Source organism: Pteropus medius, unplaced genomic scaffold (assembly GCF_902729225.1).
Source record: "Pteropus medius unplaced genomic scaffold, Ma_sr-lr_union100, whole genome shotgun sequence".
NCBI classification, from domain to species: domain Eukaryota; kingdom Metazoa; phylum Chordata; class Mammalia; order Chiroptera; family Pteropodidae; genus Pteropus; species Pteropus medius.
This window is the reverse complement of record NW_024354503.1, coordinates 15,497,846-15,516,831: the sequence shown is the minus strand read 5'-3', so window position 1 is coordinate 15,516,831 and position 18,986 is coordinate 15,497,846. Positions and strand designations below refer to the sequence as shown.

Below are 18,986 nucleotides of genomic sequence, written 5' to 3'. Positions count from 1 at the left end.
TGCAAAATGACTGGCCTGGACACTTTAAATGTTAATGTCATAAAAGACAAAGAAAGAATGAAAAAGAGAAGACTAAGGAACTGTGTCAGACTAAAGGAGATATGAAAAATGCAAAGTGTGATCCTGGGTTGGATCCAAGGTAGGGTAAAATCAGTTATGGAGGACATTTTATCCTTGGGAAATTTTGAATATGATCAATATATTAGATGATAGTATTACAGTAGTCCTCCCTTATCTGCAGGGAGTACCTTCCAAGAATTCTGGTGGGTGCCTGAAACCATGGATAGTACTGGACCCTATTTATACTATGTTTTTTTTCCCCATACATAAATACCTACGATAAAGTTTAATTTATAAATTCGTCATAGTAAGATAATAATAATAACTAATAATAAAATAGAATAGTTATAACAATATGCTGTAATAAAACATGTGAATGTGGTCTCTATCTGATAACCCATCTGATAAATGAAAAGGCTACTAAATAAGTAAGAGGCAGGTAGCACATACGGCGTGGATACACTGGACAAAGAGTGATTCACTTCCTGAGTGGGATGGTGCTAGACAGCCCGAGATTTCATTACACTACTCAGAATGGTGCACAATTTAACTTATAAATTGTGTATTTCTGGAATTTTCCATTTACTATTTTCAGGCTGTGGTTGACCACCAGCAACTGAAACTGCAGAAAGTGAAACTGTGGATAAGGGGGACTACTGTAGATCAATGTTAAATTTCTTGAGTGCAGTACTTGTGCTCCTGTTAGATGGGAGAATGACCTTGTTCATACAAGATACATGCTGAAGTATTTAGAGGTAAAGTGTCATAATAAGAGAGAGAGAGAGGGGAAATTGTTAAGAATTGGTGAATTGGTGAGTCTAAATGGTTTGATAGTTGTCAAAATAAAAAGCTGGAGGAGGAGCTTGAGAAGCCAATCTAGAGGAAATTTACTACACTCAGTGTTGTATAATAAAGAATTTGACTGGCCTTTCTCCCTTTTTCCTGGGAGGGAGACTCAATCCTTGCAATTTCCCAAGTATTAGGAGTGATAGTCATCATGAGCCCTGATAGTTCATGCCAACAGGATGACTCATGGTAGCCCCTAAATAGTTTCAGGACAGGGCTGGTCATGCAGAAAAGACCAACCATGTCATTAGAAGGTTGGGGCTTTGAGCCATGTGAGGTCCAGGGAGGGTAGGGGGCCTGAAGATTGAGTTCAATCTCCAGTCAATGATTTAATTAACCATGCCTATGTAATGAAACTTCAATAAAAACTCGGGATACAAAGCTCGGTAGAGCTTCCTAATTGGTGAACATGTCGATGTGTCAGGAGAGGGACATGCCCTGATTCCATGAGGAGAGGAAGCAGAAGCTGTGCATTCGGGACCCTCCCATACCTTGCTCTATGCACCTCTTCATTTGGCTGGTCCTACTGATTTATGTCCTCTCTAGTAAAACTACTCATAAGAATAGAACTTTCCTGAGTTCTGTGAGTTGTTCTAGTGAGTTATTAAACCTGAAGAGGGTCATGGAATTCCCCAAATTTGTACCCAGTCAGTCAGAAGTGCCCGTGGCCTGGGGACCCCTCTGAACTTGTAACCAGTATCTGAAGTAAGAGCAGCCTCGTTGGGGACTGTGCCCTTGAATTTGTGAGATCTGTACTAACTCTGGGTAGTGAGCACTAGAATTAAATTTCAGTACACCCATTGGGTGTACTGGAACAAAACAGTGAATGAAGGAAGAACTCATCCTTCTCTCTGTGGCCTGAATCAGTTTCCTGGGCAATCTCCTGCATCAGGTTAACTGTCATTCTCAGATATCCTTGACCTGTTCCACTCGCAACATCCTAGCTGGGAGCAGAGGGGGCTCTGGTTTTCTGTGCCACCACTGCCTTCTTTCCTACCAGCCAAGTGAAAGATGCAAACATCTCTAGGAGGTCAAAACCAGCCTTGGGCGTCCTCACAGGTACAGTAAGGACCAACTTTTCTCAGCATTAGGGAGAGTGATATGTATGTATTTGGGCAGTGAGGAGCTGTCTCCACATCATCATTTTTTCTTCTCTCACATAGTTTCATTTTATCTTCAGCACAACTCCGTAAGATGGGCCGGATGCACCTAGGAATTAGGCATTGTTAGGAGGAACCTCAAACACCACTGATCCCAACTCTCATACACAGAGCAGTAAACTCAACCCATGAAATAGAGTAACAGAGCTGAGGTTGGAACCTGAGCCTCCCCACTCCTAACCTAGTGCTCCCTCCTTATCCCAGGCTGCCTCCCCTTGATAGAAGACAGAGGAACCTGCCCTGTGGGCAGCCATTCTGAGTTTGAGTACTGCCATACATATACTTGCAGAAGGCAGGAAGGCAAAAGGAAAAAAACTGAATAAGCCCACGGGCAGGGGCAAAGGTATTTCCCTTCCAGGCATATCTACAGCCTGTTCCTGCATGGGTTTGGAACTTGGAGGCCAAGACGTCATTCTGGCAGCAGTGTCAAGACCAGGTATCAACCTCTAGGTTTAGAGATAGGCTCCAAACACCTGAAGCTCATTTTTAACTCATTAGACATCCATGATTTTTAAAAGTCTATCTCAGCAGGAAATGTCCTTCCCTCTTCCTCATTTATTGAAACCCAACTCATCCTTCAAAGGCTTCTCCTCAATAGACCCACCCCTTCTATCATTGCCATCAGAGTTAATTGATCCTTTTTTTGTGCTCCCACAGCCCCTTGTTCATCTCACCATCAACATGTTGTATATTAGATTAGACCATGAGTCTTACTCATCTAGTATCCCTGTGTGCCTAGACTAGCACCTGTAGAGACCTAGTGGTGCTCAGAAAATGTTAACTAAATGACTGACTGAATGAATGAAAGTTTTATTATAAATTCAAGGAGAAAAGATTGAATTCAACACCGTACAAGCATTGATTGAGAACCCACCTTACGCTGTGTACAGTGCCACATGCTTAGTGCACAGGTCCCTGTCCTCAAGGGGCTCACAGCCTACCCAAGGAACAAGCCATAGAAATAGAACTAAGTTATGATAGTTATGATATACACATATTATATAACTTATTATATAAACCATATAGTACAGTACGTGGTGTGGTAACAGTGTTATGTGCTAACTGAAAGCGGCCTATGCATTTTACTGGTTTTTAAATGTATCTGATCTTAGCACAAATGTGTGTGAGCTGCTCCTATGGTCAACCTTTTAGCCCGTAGGCTGGCCCAAGCCTGACTGGAGCCCGACTGAGCCCAGGTCCTAATCCACCTCTGGCACTTATGAGCTATGGGACTTTAGAGCAAGTTACTTTACTTATCTGCACTTCAGAAGTCCTATCTATAAAACAAGAGTGCCTGCCTCACAGGGTTGTCCAACACATTAACTGCCTCTGTGGGCAGTTAGTAATATTCTTATCAGATGAGTAGTGATCTGAGGCTGGCTCTCTTCTGTTGGCCCCTACAGGTCCTCTCTGGACCCTATTCCACCCAGCCTCCTGGATAGTGACATCTACAGACACCTTCAATGGGCTCCCTTACTCTGACTTTTCGGTTCGGACAATGGGGAGCCCAGCAGAAGAAAGGAGGAAAAGGAGGTTAACGTATTTATTCTCCAGTTCCCCTCCCTATAGGGTCACCACTGGCTGGGGCCCTCCATACAGCTCTCTGGCTTTGGGGTCCCACCATTGCTCCCTCCTCTCATTCCTTCAGGCCTGTTACTAGTCCTGGGTACTGCATTGTCCCTTGGGATTTCCCTTCATGCTGCCACACCTCTGTAAATAGTCCTCTTACCAAATTCTCCTCAAATTACCCAATATAAGTATGTCACCTATTGCTTGTCCATACTCACCAATATAGGAATTGGTTCCAGGAACAGCCTCAAACAGGATACGGGGGTTGGATTGATTATAAATTCAAGGAGTGCAGGGGAAGCCTCCTTGCAGAGGGGGAAATGCACCCAGGTAATCCACGGTGCGAAGGTATCACCATTACTCAAGTTATCATTGGGGCTGCATGGGATGAAGCATAGGGTATTGTATTGTTGGGGTGGGGAGTTGGCTCTTCTTCACTACAGCATGGAGTCATTTGGCTTCTGATGGCCACAAGGAATGTGCATGGGGAAAGGAGAACTGGAAGTTTATTGATTTCTGACAGGAAATGTGAATGAGCAATCAAGACACCTTGATAGCACCTTGAAGGAGTCCCTAATCTTCAATAGGCAGAGCGGGCTCATGTGGTCGAGGACCAGCGCCAGGATGTTATTGTAAGGGTTGCCAAGTTGCAGTGCTAATTAAACGCTCAGTCCTCTTGGTCGCTTATACTAAGGTATGGGCATTGATACAGAATGAGTGGGACACTGAGTTTGAATGAAACATTTGGGCAGACACAGACAAGGCTGAGGACTTTAAATCCCCAAATTCTCTTAAAGTGGTCTGGTCTGTGGAGACAATCTCCTCTTGTAGTGGTCCTGTCTCCTAGGACATTAGCCTCAGAACCATTCCCCCTTCTATCCCTTCTTGGCACCAGGCCCTTCGTGACTTAAAGATGCCTGGGTAGAGAAACACAAGGCCCACGCTAAGAGGAGAATGCCCAGATTGAAAGAGTTATAGGCTTTGCCAAAGTGCCTTGGCAGGAGCCATGGGAACATGTGTGGGAGAGGGTTCTAAGGAAAATAGACCCAAGAGGGTGGAATGTAAGGCTCAGCTGGGCTGAACTCATGGCCATGGATTCTCATCCAGGATTTGGGATTTAATGTGTTGGTTTGAGCACCTGGGAGAGGCATTACTAATCTGCTAAGCTGGTTAATTAAAACCTGGACTTAATGGTAGCCTACGGTTAATAAACTTGAAATGCTAGAATTTCTCTGGCATACTATAGCAGAAGGAATCTGAAATCTCAAAGAGATGAGAATGCTGGATTGGATTCATTATCTGCAATCTGCTTAGCCAACCCTAGCCACATATTTTGGGGTACTCAAGAAAACACTCCCTTTACCAAAGCATTAAGAAATGCATTGGTGAGGGCCACTAGCATTCTTGACTTGCTCTGATGGCTGTCCTGTGTAGGCTGGAGATGCTAGTGGAGGATGCTAGGTGGATGAGTGGAAGTGGATTCTCTGATCTCAGTGAAAATAATGGTATCCTGGTGATGTAAAGGCCAGGTGGTGATGCTTAAGAGCCAAAGGCAAGGTAACCACAATGCCCCACAATAAAGCATGGGAAAGAATGGTCATCAGGTGGACAAGATGACAGTCATGTGGACCATGATCACTCTCTTTCCCTAGGCACTCCAGAGTTTGTTCAGTGGACCCATGGTGGCAGGGATGGAAGCTATGCTTTGACTTAGTAATACTATCTTCCCCTCTCTGAGACTCATCTGGCTGTGGCCAAAGCTGAATGGGCACCATTCTCACCTGGTTGTAGCTTGATTTGATTGGGCCCTCCTATCTGCATTTTATCCTCATGAGAATATATAAAAGATACATATTCCAGGTATGACTTCATCTCTGCCTACAATGCTTCTGTCAGCACTATTCATGGACTTATGGAATACCTCATCCATCACCATGGCATGCCGCATAACATCGCCTCCAAACAAGGCATACATTTTATAGCCAAGGAAATGTACAGATGAGCTCATTGCCCCCAAAATTTACTGGACTTACCATGTGCCCCACAACCCAGAAGCAGTTGGCTTGATAAAATGGTGGATTGGCCAGCTGAAGACAGAGCTGAGAAACTACACTCTACAAAGAGGAAGTGCCATCCTACAAGGTGGAAGATGAATTGTATTCTTTAAACCAAAACCAGAATCAAAATCATATACAACCAAGAGATAGAAGTAACGGCAGCTTCCTTAAGTCTATAACCTACTAGACGAGTTTTTGCTACCCATTCCCATAACCTTGGACTCAGGGAGTTTGGGAGAAACATTTCTACCATGAAACAATTATAGTACTGATGTCTTAGAAGATGAGATGGACCCTGGCCACTTTGGTTACTGAACCAATAACAGGCAGAGAAATAGGTCATCGTAATGTCTGGGTTGATTAATCCCAAGTACCGGATTAGGTTGCTACAGCACAATAGAGGTAGAGACTAGATCTGGAACTCAGGGGATTCACTGAAGGGCGTCTTAAGAATCCTCTGCCCAGTAGTCCTGGTTAACCGAAAACTTCAGCAACTTAACACAGTCAAGACCACCGAGGACTCAGATGTTACAGGAATAAAGGTTTGAGTCACCCTCCAGGTTAAGGATCCTGTCCAGCCAAGGTGCTAGCAAAAGATAAAGAGAATGTGTCCTTGGGGATGAAAGCAAGTAGGTATGATTATAAATGTAGGTGTAGGAACCCCCATTTCCCCGAGCTAACTTCTCCCTGTGAAGAACTCTGGTGGCAGCTAACATTTCAGGTTTCAGTAGGCGTATTATCAAATTGACATCCTCCCCCAATGAAGTAGTAGCTGATGGGACAGTGTGTTGTGGACAGGGATTTTTCACCTGGACTCAGGATTAGAGGAGCTTCCCAGTGCCCCTTCAGATTCATGCTCAGCCCCACCAACCCCACTGGCCCTGTGCCCTGAGAAGCTGAGCTGCATCAAAGGACTCATACACCCTACACTTGGGGTCGGCCAGTTGGGGCACCAGCCAGGATCAGAAGATGGGAGGATGGCGAAGTCTGGGGATTTATTCTCCTATTTCCTGCCTTGCAGGGTCAACACTATGTCCACTGACTGAAGGTCACAACTATTGTCAGGAACCCTCTCTACACAGCTCTCCCTGGCTCTGAGTTCCATAATCGCTCCCTTCCCTCCCCTCTTCAGACCTCAGGTGCTTATAGTCCACTATTACTAGCCATGGGTGCTGTAGCAGCCCTGGTGGTTTCTCTGTGCCCTGCCCACACCTTTATAAACAGTCCCTTTATTAAACTCTCTTGTAATCACTCATCTGTGTTCCTGCTAGGACCCTGGAACATGCAGTATATGTTTTAGTTAGGATTCATTTTGGAAGGAGCAACAGAAAAGGCAAAGTAACAATAGTATATACAAGATAAAAGCTTGTTTTTCTTACAGAAACTCAAAGTTTTCTTAACAACTCAAAGCTGGTGTGGTGGCTCCATGAACATACTACATATACTTTTTAAATCTTTTTAAAATTAACATCATAACAAATACTTTTCCATGTCATTGTAGACTCTCAAGACTTGGCTCAAGTCTCATCTCCTAAAGCGCTTTTCCTGATGCTCACTCCAACTCTAGAAGAATGATCTCCTTCTCTCAGGACCCCACACTCTACCCCTACACACACACACACACACACACACACAGACACACGCGCGCGCGCGTGCGCGCACATTTCAGCCGGGACATCACTCACGTTCCTTACCTGTTTATGAGCCTGTCTCCTTCCTTGACTTCAGGGAGCAGCATTTTTAGTCTTGTCCCCAGCTTCTATTCCTGGCATAAAACAGACCAATGAATGGGTATGAATAAAAGCTCATTTTAAGGCCCACATAATATTTCATCATGTAACTGCATCTTAGTTTATTTATCTATTTCCTTATCATTGAACAGTTAGGTGATTTTTGAAATTATAAATAACATTGTAGGGTTTTTATTTGATCAATGAATAGGTGCACCTGTCAGTGTGACTGAAAGAAACTTATTGATATTTCAGCCCACACACATGCTGAACTGCTGCTTGCCCCTCTGGTTACAATCTTCTAATTGTATATGTCAGATGTACATGCAGTAATGATTTGGTAATATCAGCAATCTTCTCTAATAAGCACTGCTACTTTTTTTTATTTTTCACATCCTATGTTCCTCACCTCAGATTAACAAGGGCCCTCGGTTTTCTATCTGAGCAGATGAAAAAACGGGGAAGAGGGATAATCGGCTCTGTACCAGGCACTCAGATGAGTATTCATATTTAATTTAATTCTCAAAAAAAAAAAACCATTTGAAAGGAGTTTTGGAGGGCGACAGACATGTAAACAGATCCCTGTAATGAACTCCTGGCTCCACCACTTGCCTGCTACAGAATTTCCAGCGATGTAATCTAGTTTATCTGAGCCTCAGTTTCCTCCACTGTAAAACAGGGATGAGATTTGTACTTGTTGGGGTGGGTGGTTTTGAGGATTAAATGAGATGTCTGTGAATGCAGCCTGGCTCTTAGAAGTGGGTCCGCAAATGGCAGGTCCATTCTCAAGTAGGAGGTCAGTGAAGATATTCAGCTTGGGGATCTCAGGCCAGCATATCAAATCATCTTTTCTGCCCTGGGAAAAGGCATTGTTAGGACCAACTGGGACTGTCTGGAAGGAGGGAACCCATGTGAGAGTGGGCGAAGAAAGCTCCCAGGAAGACCTGTAGCTAGGAAGCTAGGAGTGGGCCCCTGGGAGGATTCCTATAGCAGCGAGAGGTGGCCCAAGAGAGCAGTAGGCAAGGGAGGTGGCTGGTGGCAAGGGGTTCTTCCACCTTCCTCTCTCTGGAAAAGTCTTGAAACCCAAAAGAAGCCATCTGTAATGTGGTTACGGAGCCCGGGCCAGCACCTCCCCAGGCTGGAGGGCGGGAGAGTCGTTAGGGACACCTGTCTCCTTCTCTCTCCCTCCTGGCGGGAACCCACGGTGACAGAGTGCACCTGGGCTGGGGTAGAGCCTGGGAACACATGGCGCCCAAGGCCTCCAGGCTGCCCTGAGGAAAAGGGGACCGGAGCGGAGCTGGAGGGGGTTCCCTCAGGACATCAGAAAATGCAATCTACATGATTATTAAAAATAATCATGGTTGAATTATTAAAATAATCAAAGGGAAATTGGGTGAAGCTGGCACCACAATAAAGAAATCAGAGAACCAGAAAGACATGAACCCTTTAAAGTAAAAGACAGTAACATGTAATAAAGAATGTTTCTCAAATAATAGGGACAGGATGGATTATTGGATTAACAATTCTGGAATAATTGATGAGCTCTTTGGTGGCGGGGGAAGAAATTTAGATGCACATCTTCTATCATACATCACAATTAATTCCTGATAGAGTTGAATTGGAGGGGGTGGGGATTAAACTACACAGGCACAAAAAGACAGTAGAAGTGAGAATGTATTGATTCTCTAGGGGTGGGGAGGACTTTCTAGGCTCAAAAAGGAGATAAATCCCAATAGCGAAGATGGATATGTTGGTTCACACAAAACAAAACAAAACAGAACTGAAGGTTAAAAAAAGTGAAAATAAAAGTCGGTGAATTGGGAAAGCGCTCCAACCAAGTGCAATATACAAAGGGCTGGTATCTTTAATATGCAAAAGCTCTTACAAAGACACTAGGACTACAGGAGTACAATAAACAGACAATACAGTGAAGGAAACTAAGTGGTAAAATAATGCGATTAGAGAAATGATATACCATTTAAATTGATTTGATTCGGTTTTTTTCTTTTTTTTTTTAAGAAATGCCAAATGCTGGTGGGGATGAAGTGAGACTTTCATTCATTGTGGTGGAATATAAATTAGTACAACAGATGTGTATCAGGGAGTCTTAAAATACAGAAGCTTTGGATGCTCAACATCACTAACCATTAGGGAAATGCAAATTGAAACCACAGTGAGATACCACTTCACAACTGCTAGGATGGCCACTGTCAAGTTAAAATAAAAAATTAAGTTATATGACCCAGCAATTCCATTTTTGGATATATACACAAAAGAATGGAAAGCAGGAACTCGAACGGATATACACCCATGTTCACAATGGCATTATTCACAAGAGCTAAAGCATGCAAGCAGTCATTGAAGGATGTCCATTGAGAGATGAATGGATAAGAAGCAAAATGTAGTGTATACATAAAATGGAATATTATTCACCATTAAAAAAGGAAGGAAATTCTGACATAGGCTACAACATGGATGATGAACCTTGAGGATGTTATGCTGAGTGAAATAAGCTAGGCACAAAAAAGACAAATTCTGCATGATTCCACTTTCATGAGACAGAAATTTACAGAGACAGAAAATAGAGTGGTGGTTGTCTGGGGCTGGGCAAGGGGAAGGGGGACTGGGAGGAAGAATGGAGAGTCAGTGTTTAACGGGTACAGAGTTTCAGTTTTGCAAGATGAAAAGAATTCTGGAGATGGGTGGTGGCGATGATTGCACAACAATGGGAATGTACTTAATACCACTGAACTTCACGCTTAAAAATTATTAGGATGGTAAATTTTATGTTATGTGTACTTTACTACAATTAAAAATTTTAAAAGTTTAACAAAAAAAAAATCAGGCCTTTAGGCCAATAATTTTAAGGAAATAAGTATGAGTTTGGAAAATATTTTATGAACAAGATACCCATTCTCTCAAACTAGAAAACCCAAACGTCTAACGATAAAAGAATAGCTACATAAGCAATAGTACATCTGTAGTTTCATTTTTAAATAATGTTTATTTTCCCTATTTTTAAAATAATACAAATTCATTATAGGAAATTTGAGAAATAAACAATTTTTATAAAGATGAAAATGAAAACAATCCAAAATCCTAACATACAGAGACAAACATTATTAACATTTGATCATCTTCCTTTGAGGAATAGTTACAAAATTGGATATGTGTTTTCTACTTATATTTGTATCCTGTTTGCTTAAACTTTCTGTGTATGTAACTATGTATACACACACATAAAAAAAGAGAATATTTATGACTTATTATTATGTACAGAAAATTCTCAATCTTAATAGATAGGCTAATTGATATAAACAAGAGTTTAGTTCCTATGTCATATTTCCCATCACAAAAACATCACCGAACTTCTAAATAACATTTCTAATACCCAAAACATTTCTAATATTAAACATTGGAATAAATATGAATTATACATAAATTTAAGAAAGATTAATTTAAAAAAATAATTTTCATTTATTTCCAACCCGCTTCTTCAAGTTCAAAATCGCTGGTGACCAGAGCCTATCCCAGCAGCGCAGGAGGCAATGCCAAAACCCACCCTGGACAGGACACTCTTCCATCACAGGGCAGGGCACTCACTCACACAAAGATTCACATAGACTGGGACAATGTAGACGTGCCAATTCACCTCTCGTGCCCATCTTTGGGATGTGGGAGAAAACTGGAGTATTCTGATAAAACCCATCCAGACATGGGGAGAACATGCACACATGTAGCCCTGGCAAGGAATCGATATTGTTTTCTCATCAACAATATAACAAAACAATATTATTTGAAGACCTGTTGCTGTATAAGAATGGTGCTAAACCTTCTTCATGAATTATCTTGAGGTATTATTATTCCCATTGTACAGATGAGGAGATTGAGAGTTAGAGAAGTAAGTAATTTGGTGAAAGTCACACAACTCCTGAATGATGTAATCAGGATTGGAAGACAGGCGTTCTGCCTTCACAGCCCACACTCTGAATCAAACTTTATTCTCTAGCCCATGTCATTAAACATTCTTTGAAAACATGATTTAAAAAGTTGCTGCACAGTATTCATACACCAAACATGAATTCATTTAACCTTTTCTCTAGCACTGAATAACTATATTGTTTCCAACTGTTCTTTTTCAATATAATACTTCAAAGAACATTTTTGTGCGTAAATCTTTGTCTTACATTGACTGAATCTCTTATTATTTCATTAGTGTGTATACTTAGATGGGAAGTTTCAGGGTCAAAATGACAACTAGCTAAAATTTAGCAGAGTCACTGAAAATGGCATTTATAAAAAGTTTATTAATTTATTTTTTAAAACAAGGAGTTTTATGTGACAGTGCAGGGATTATATGGGAAATCTCTGAACCTTCTGCTCAATTTTGCTGTAAACCTGAAACTGCTCTAAAAAATAAATGCTATTTAAAAGGAGCGGGTGTAACAACATGGAAATAAGTTTATTGGGTTTTTTGGCTATAGTAAAGCCAGCCATCAGGAAACAGCTGGCCCTGGCTCTGCCACCTGCCAGCTGTGTGGCCTTGGGCAGGTCACTCAATCTCTTTCAGCTTCAGTTGTCTCATCTGTGAAATGAAGCTCACAGTAGTTGGGTGGATGGAATGAGCGCTGTACATTAAGCACCTGACATACTACCTCATGCTCTGTATCCTATAGACAGCAGGGCTAGTGACTGGGAAAAGGCTTTGCACTGTGAAGTGCTCTTCAGATAAGAGGGAGTGTGGGCATCCGGCTCCTGCCGTGGGAGTGCCACCCTGAGTTCCCTGGCCCTGCGAGAGAGGATTGGGTTTGGAGGCCAGGGTTGGGTGGAAGGGGCCCCTCACCCGGGGAAACGGCTTCGTGGTGGAGCAGCTGAGGTGCAGCTGGGCCTGTGGCCTGGAAGACACTCTTGTGGGTGCCTCCTCCAACAGCCCACACATCAGGTCTGCAGCTGTGTCCTGCCTCCTCTCAGGTGGGCCATGGCCGGGACTTGGCTGCTGCTTCTCCTGGCCCTCGGGTGTCCAGCCCTGCCCACAGGTGAGCTCCCTCTCTGTATCCCCCTCTGTGCCCCAATTAGTCGGCCCAAACCTATTCCCTTACTCTGGGCTCCCTGTGTGTGGATGGGATGCAGGAATGAAGGACAGAGGCACTTGGGGGCCCCCTGGGGAGAGTCTCACCAGAAGGCCATCATCCCTTCCCTATTGTACTCTACCTCCCAGCTACTGGGGTCCCAAGTCCTCCTCTCCTGGAGTCCACGGTGTTGGTAGGGAGGACAGTCACCTCTTGGAGGTATAGAGAAACAAGAGCAATCTGGGTAGGTGTCCATGGGAGTGGAGCGGTGTAGCTGGGGCTGTATTATGTGATATGGGACATGGGAAACATCGTGAAGTCTTCTCCTGTCCTTCCTTTCCCAGTATTCTGCCCTCATGGTGCCCAATTCCAACAGGGCTCATGTCTCATGTTCACTCCCAGCTACCCCTTATCAATGGGCTCCCAAGAGAAGTCCCAAGACCTCAGTGATTTCCCAGGTGTACTTACCCCCAGTCTTCCAGAGATCAAGTCTAGAGCCAAAGGACTAGCGTTTTGAGAACTCCAGTTTCATCTAGAAGCATGTGCACATTTGCATGTGTGTGGTAGGGGAAAGTCCTTGACCTTTGAGTCAGGTCATCTCCTTGGTCTAAAGCTGGCCCCCAGAGTGTTGCCAGCTCCCCCTTGCTAGGGAGATAAACCACACCCATATGAAGCAGGGAATGCCCATGACAGGAGGCCTGAGCTCTGGGAAGGAAGCAGCCAGGGTGAGGGGGAGCAATTCGGAAAGCTTTGTGGAGGACGTAGATGTTGAACTTAACTTGGAGAGTGTCTCTCTCTCTATAACTGAAAAGACTCGGGAGGTTGAGGTTCCTGGAGCTCATTCCCAGTCTTCTCTGCTCCTTTTGTTTGCAATGCCATATTAATATTAGTATTGATAATAATACTGATACTTATGTGCACTGGTGTTTTATATTCACGAACTCTATTCTTCACAACAATTTTATGGGGCTGGTGTTATTAACCCCATTATACTAATGGGACAATTGGGACTCAGTAAATTAAACGGATGAAGCAGGAGTCAAAGCAAGTCTGTCGAAGGCCAGGGCCCAGACTTGGTCCACTGGGTCATGTAGCAAAACCTTAGTCATAACTTCCAGGTGGTGTGGTCTGTGGCATTTAGAGTCACAGAGATCTGAGTTCAAATCCTGAGTGGGCTACTTCGCATTCACATGCTACTAGGTCAGTTATGTGACCTTCAATAAATCTTTCCCGAGCAGCCTACACCCCACACTCCTTCGTCCCCACAAGATTCCCACATCCCTGCACCCTGGGACATTTCTTTAGCCTGGCTACTCTTCACTCATGGTGTGAATTTGATTGGAGGTTTTAGCCTTTGAGATTTCATTTATATGGAAAAAGTATCCAACTATTCAAAAATAATATTTTGTTACATATTAAGTGAGTCATCTTTACTGCAAAGAATAAGTTTGTGGAAAATAAGGATTATTCTGGAAAATATAGGACAGATGTTTGTAATACCCATATGACTTTTTATTTTTTTTAATGAAATAGTACAGGCATATACTTTAAATGGGTCGACTGTATGGTACATGAATTATAGCTAAACAAAGCTGTTAAAAAATACTACAGACTTACAGAAAAAAATCTAGAATAATACTACAAACACCCATGTATACTCCACTCAGATTAACAAATGGCTAAAATATTGCCATATTCTAGTCAGATATTTTTTTAAAGAAACAGAAAGTTACAGATACATTTGAAGCCCACTTTATTCTCATTTCAGATCCTATTTCCTTCTCTTTCTCCCCAGAGGCAACCACTCTCGTGAGACTGGCACAACAAGGTATTATAAGTATTAATTTATGCATTTGCTGTCTTTCCCATGGCACTGAGTTACTTAAAAGCAGGCACAATCTCTTAGTTAATGTTGTATCCCCAGTTCCTGCACGGAAAGTTTCAGACAGATATGATAGACAGGTGGTGGAAGGATGGATGGATGAATGGACATATAGATGGAAGGTAGAGAGAAGAGATGTAGGAAAGATGGATGATAGAAGAATTGATGAATAGATGCATGAATGAAAGGATTGAGGGAAGGAATAGTGGTTAGATGGGTAGATGCAAGGAGAGAGGGATGGATAGAATGATAGATAGATGGATGATGGAAGGATATGTGGAAACATAGAAGCCTACAACGAGATGGTGGCCTGGGAGGGCATGGACAGATCTAGTCCCCCACAGGTGTGTGCTCTCTTGCAGGTGTGGGCAGCACACCCTTCCCCTCTCTGGCCCCACCAATCACACTGCTGGTGGATGGGAAGCAGCAGACATTGGTGGTCTGCCTGGTCCTTGATGTTGCACCCCCTGGCCTTGAGAGCCCCATCTGGTTCTCAGCTGGCAATGGCAGTGCACTGGACGCCTTCACCTATGGCCCTTCCCCAGCAGCGGACGGCACCTGGACTAGCTTGGCCCAGCTATCCCTGCCTTCTGAGGAGCTGGAAGCCTGGGAGAACTTGGTCTGCCACACCGGGCCTGGGACTGGGGACCCCAGCCAGAGCACACAACCTCTACAACTGTCAGGTGGGGACAGAGCCTGAGGCCCTTTGGATGCCCCCTGTCCCTTTCACATACCCAGGAACCAGAATATGGTGAGAGGGAAGACAGGCCCAGGCCATGGGGCATAAAGGGTATCCAAGTACCAACCATGTAGATGAAGTGATGCCTGGGCTCAGAGCAGGGTGGCCTCAGGGCCCTGAATCCTGGGATTTGCAACTATGATATCTCACTCATATCCAGGCTCTGATGCATGACTTCCAAGATGTAATAATGCCTGTTCCCTCCTAGGATTGAGATATATATATATATACATATATATATACATATATATATATACACACACACACACATATACACACACACATATATATATCTCATAATATATATACATATATATATCTCAACCCTAGATATATATATGTGTATATATATACATATATACATATATATATTAGTATTGATAATATATATATTATTATATATATTATTATCAATATATTATTATCAATACTAATATATATGTATATATATATACATATATATATGTATATATATATATGTATATATATATATTATTATCAATACTAATATATATGTATATATATATTAGTATTGATAATAATATATATACATATATATGTATACACATACACACACACATATATATGTACATCAAGGTATATATATTAACCCTATCATACCAAGGCTAATATCTCTATATATATACCTAGGATTACTATCCATATCTATATATATCACCTTATATATGACACTCTACCTATTAGAACCAAACAATAATAAAATAACAAATTGCTATCACTTATTCAGTGTTTACTCTGTGCCAGGCACTGTTATAAACCCTTCACATTTATGAAGTAGGTCACATTATTTCTCTCACTTTATAGGCACAGAAGGGTTAAGTAATATGTCCAAAGTTGGTTATTATTATTACTGATCAGATGACTTACTTCCTCTTTTTGGATTATGTCAGTTTTATCACCTTCCAAATGGGAATTTTCGTTGAACAAATGCCCTACCTTCCAAAGAAGGCTGCTAAGAAAATTGATTCCTTGTCTAAAAGTGCTGAGGCACCTCAGCCTCTCCAGGGCACAGAATAGGGAACAGCAGGGAGTTAGGGTGATCTGGATCCCTTGGAGACTTGCAGCAAATGGGCTCAGGGTTCCCACTACTGGTTCATTTGTCCTTATTTCCAACACGGCATGAATAGCTGCCCTGTGCCAGGGCTGGGGCATAGCACTGGGGTAAAGGGCACAGCCCATCCCAAATCTCACTACCTTCTCCTTGGCGGGCAGGAGAGACTTCCTCAGCCAGGACCTGCCTCTGGGAGCCTCTCAGGGGTGAGTACTGGGGACCAACACCTTAGGCCCTGTTGGGCTGTGGCCTGATGGGTCCTACTGGGGGGTTGGTGGGTGTCTCCTGAAGAGGCTGCCTTGCTGCGTTGGTGCACTGGCCCCTAGGCCTCTGTCTGCCAGTGGATAAGATGGGGATAGATCCTCTGACCCCAGCCTAGTTCCTGGACACCAGTTGAGATGTGCAGGTGAAAGTTAACGAAAGGGTCCTTGAAGTTCTCCTTGGGCAGCCCAGATGGACAGTCTCCACATCAGATCCTGGGGAGTCTCGGGGGAGACTGGGTGGTGGAAAGTCTCATCAACTGCTGGACAGAGAGTCACCAACCAGTCCGGTTCTCTTCCTGACCAAATAGAGAATTTTGAGCTTGTTACTCTCCTCTGCATCCCATGCAGATTCTTGCCTGGTCTACATCCCCCTGGTTGTTGGGGAATAAAATAAAATGAAGGCTAGACAGGTGTTTGTTATTATTACCAGTAAGAGCTTAGGTTAAATACTAGGAAGGACTTTCCCAGGATTTGGGGGACGAAAGGCAGAAGGAATGGCAAGGGCTGAGGGAACATTCTCTTGGGGGTTGGGGGCTGAGGGTCAACCTCGGGGTCCCTAACTCACTCCTTTCTCCTCGAGCAGAGACGCCAGGCCAGGCGCTGCGGCTGGGGGCGCTGCGCCTATTGCTCTTCAAGCTTTTGCTGTTTGACGTGCTTCTGACTTGCAGCCGCCTCCGCGCCCTGCCCGCTGTGCGGGGGAGTCTGTCCCGAGCGCCTGGCCCGGGGGATCCCCGGTTCCCCGCGCCCCTCACGGGCCCGCAGCCTTTGCCGATAGGAGAGCCCTCCAACCCCACCGACTGGAGTCGCCGCAGTGAGGCGGGCACCACAGGCCGAGGGCTCATCCGGTCTGCCCCGCCGGTGCTGCAGCCCCGGGCCACCTGCAGAGTTCACACCCGCTGTTCCGGTCCGAATCCTAGGAGCCCAGTCTGGGAGGAGGGGACGCTCCCTACAGGGCCAGTTTGGACCTGGTGTTCTGGACCTGCCCTCAATATCCCAGCTTCCAGCCTTGGAGCATTTGTATGCGATCTGCCTCCTCCTGCAGATCGGAGCTTCCTGAGTGTTGGGCTTTGTCTCCCCAACTCCAGCTAAGGGTTTTCTGAGGGAAAAAGCTGCGTCTCTCTCAACAGACTGGGAGCCACTTGAGGGTGGTAATTGACCCAGGCACTGGGATATTTGAGGTGCAATTAAGGGAGAACTTCAATGACATAAGCAAATAAAAAATATTTTAATTCATGTCTCCTCTGGGCCAAGGGAATTTGGCAGATTTAGAGGAGGCAGAGATCTGGGAAGGCTTCCCGGAGGAAGAGGGCTTCCTGAGGGTGAAACTGGGACTTGCAGAGTGGGGCTGGGAGTTAGGGAGGACACTGTCCACCTTGTCTCCTTACCCAATAGCTGGACATGGGGCAAGGCCCCTTCTCTGTCTCCTCATCCTGGCCCTGACTTCGGTGAGAGGTCAGGACAAGGAGCCCAGGAACCCAGTAAAGTGGGATGCTGGGCCTGAGGAGAAGTCTTGTACAGACTCAACGGAAGTGAACAGGGCCAGGATTACGTCCAATGCCAAGAGCATGTATGGTAATTCCAAACTTAAATGTTATTAATCAATTAAGGGTCATTAGTCATTTGACAAATAGTCACTGAGCATCAACTCTGAGCCAGGCACTAAAGAGGTTTGTTTTGTTTTGTTTCCTAAAGAAGGTTCTTGTATGGATAGAATATGAGGTTTCCATGATGGAGTGTAACCAGTGTGTCCCGTTTCTCCAGAGCTGGTAGGAAATCCAGCCATTCCCAGGGGTTCCTGTCAGTAATCACTCCAAGAATTTCTGCGTGTTTTTATGTGAACCTAGATGTTCTCTGGGCAGCACAGGAAAGTCTATTGGATCAATGGTGCTACCTTGGTCTTCCTTCCTCCGAGGTGGTGGTAGGGAACTATGCTCTAACATTTCTCCCCTCCCCCTAATATGGTGTCAACGATCTCTCCAGCTTCCTTGTGCCCTCTCAGGGGCTGGTCGATGAAAACCATCACTGTCTCTTCTACTGCCCATCTCTCACCGACCCGTAAGAAGATTCTCCACCTCTTTTTTTTGGATTCTTTGGGATGGAGAGAGTTCTACAACTTCTGGGGATGAATCATCCACCATCCCCACAAGGCCTGCTCCTTCCTCAACACACAGACAGAGGAAGAGGTAGGCTGGGTCAGGGTGGAGCATGTCCAGCCATAGCCTCAGACTTCCTTCAGTTACTGTCCCTTCCCAGCTCTCAGCCCAGATGATGAGCCCAGGGCTCCTGCCAAACTAATTCTTGCCTCGGTAAATGTCTTCTCATTCTGGAAGTACAGCTTCCCTTAGCTTCAACATCCCACCCCATCTTGCCCCAATTCCCCCGACCCTGCCATGCTCCAGACTCTGAACCCCCACTGAAGCTGGCTTAACATTATTTCCCAGGAGGGCTCCTGGGCCTAAATAAATCAAATACCTGCCTTCTGGGAGCTCAGAATCCAAAGAAATAAATAATAGGGCAGTAAGAAGGACTGAGGTTACAC

At 44.2% G+C, this 18,986-nt stretch overlaps 1 protein-coding gene across 2 annotated transcripts; it reads left to right on the top strand.

The window, feature by feature from the left end:
- The first annotated feature begins 12,325 nt into the window (after positions 1-12,325).
- Positions 12,326-17,554, top strand: PTCRA (pre T cell antigen receptor alpha). Of its 2 annotated transcripts, none has more exons than XM_039854186.1 (5): positions 12,326-12,458; positions 14,260-14,319; positions 14,922-15,056; positions 16,346-16,390; positions 17,028-17,554. In XM_039854186.1, the coding sequence occupies exons 1-5, from the start codon at positions 12,401-12,403 to the stop codon at positions 17,534-17,536; spliced, it is 807 nt and encodes a 268-aa protein (XP_039710120.1). In that variant the 5' UTR covers positions 12,326-12,400; the 3' UTR covers positions 17,537-17,554. The 2 variants fall into 2 exon arrangements, with proteins under 2 accessions (XP_039710120.1, XP_039710119.1); XM_039854185.1 differs by having other exon boundaries at positions 14,736-15,056.
- The last annotated feature ends 1,432 nt before the right edge of the window (positions 17,555-18,986 follow it).

What these genes read in the sequence shown, in the direction of transcription:
- PTCRA (XM_039854185.1), top strand. Translation starts at nt 12,401, where the DNA reads ATGGCCGGGACTTGGCTGCTGCTTCTCCTGGCCCTCGGGTGTCCAGCC. An exon ending in CGTGAGACTGGCACAACAAG is followed by an intron (nt 14,320 to 14,735) that starts GTATTATAAGTA and finishes GCTCTCTTGCAG; the next exon opens with GTGTGGGCAGCACACCCTTC. An exon ending in CCTCTGGGAGCCTCTCAGGG is followed by an intron (nt 16,391 to 17,027) that starts GTGAGTACTGGG and finishes TTTCTCCTCGAG; the next exon opens with CAGAGACGCCAGGCCAGGCG.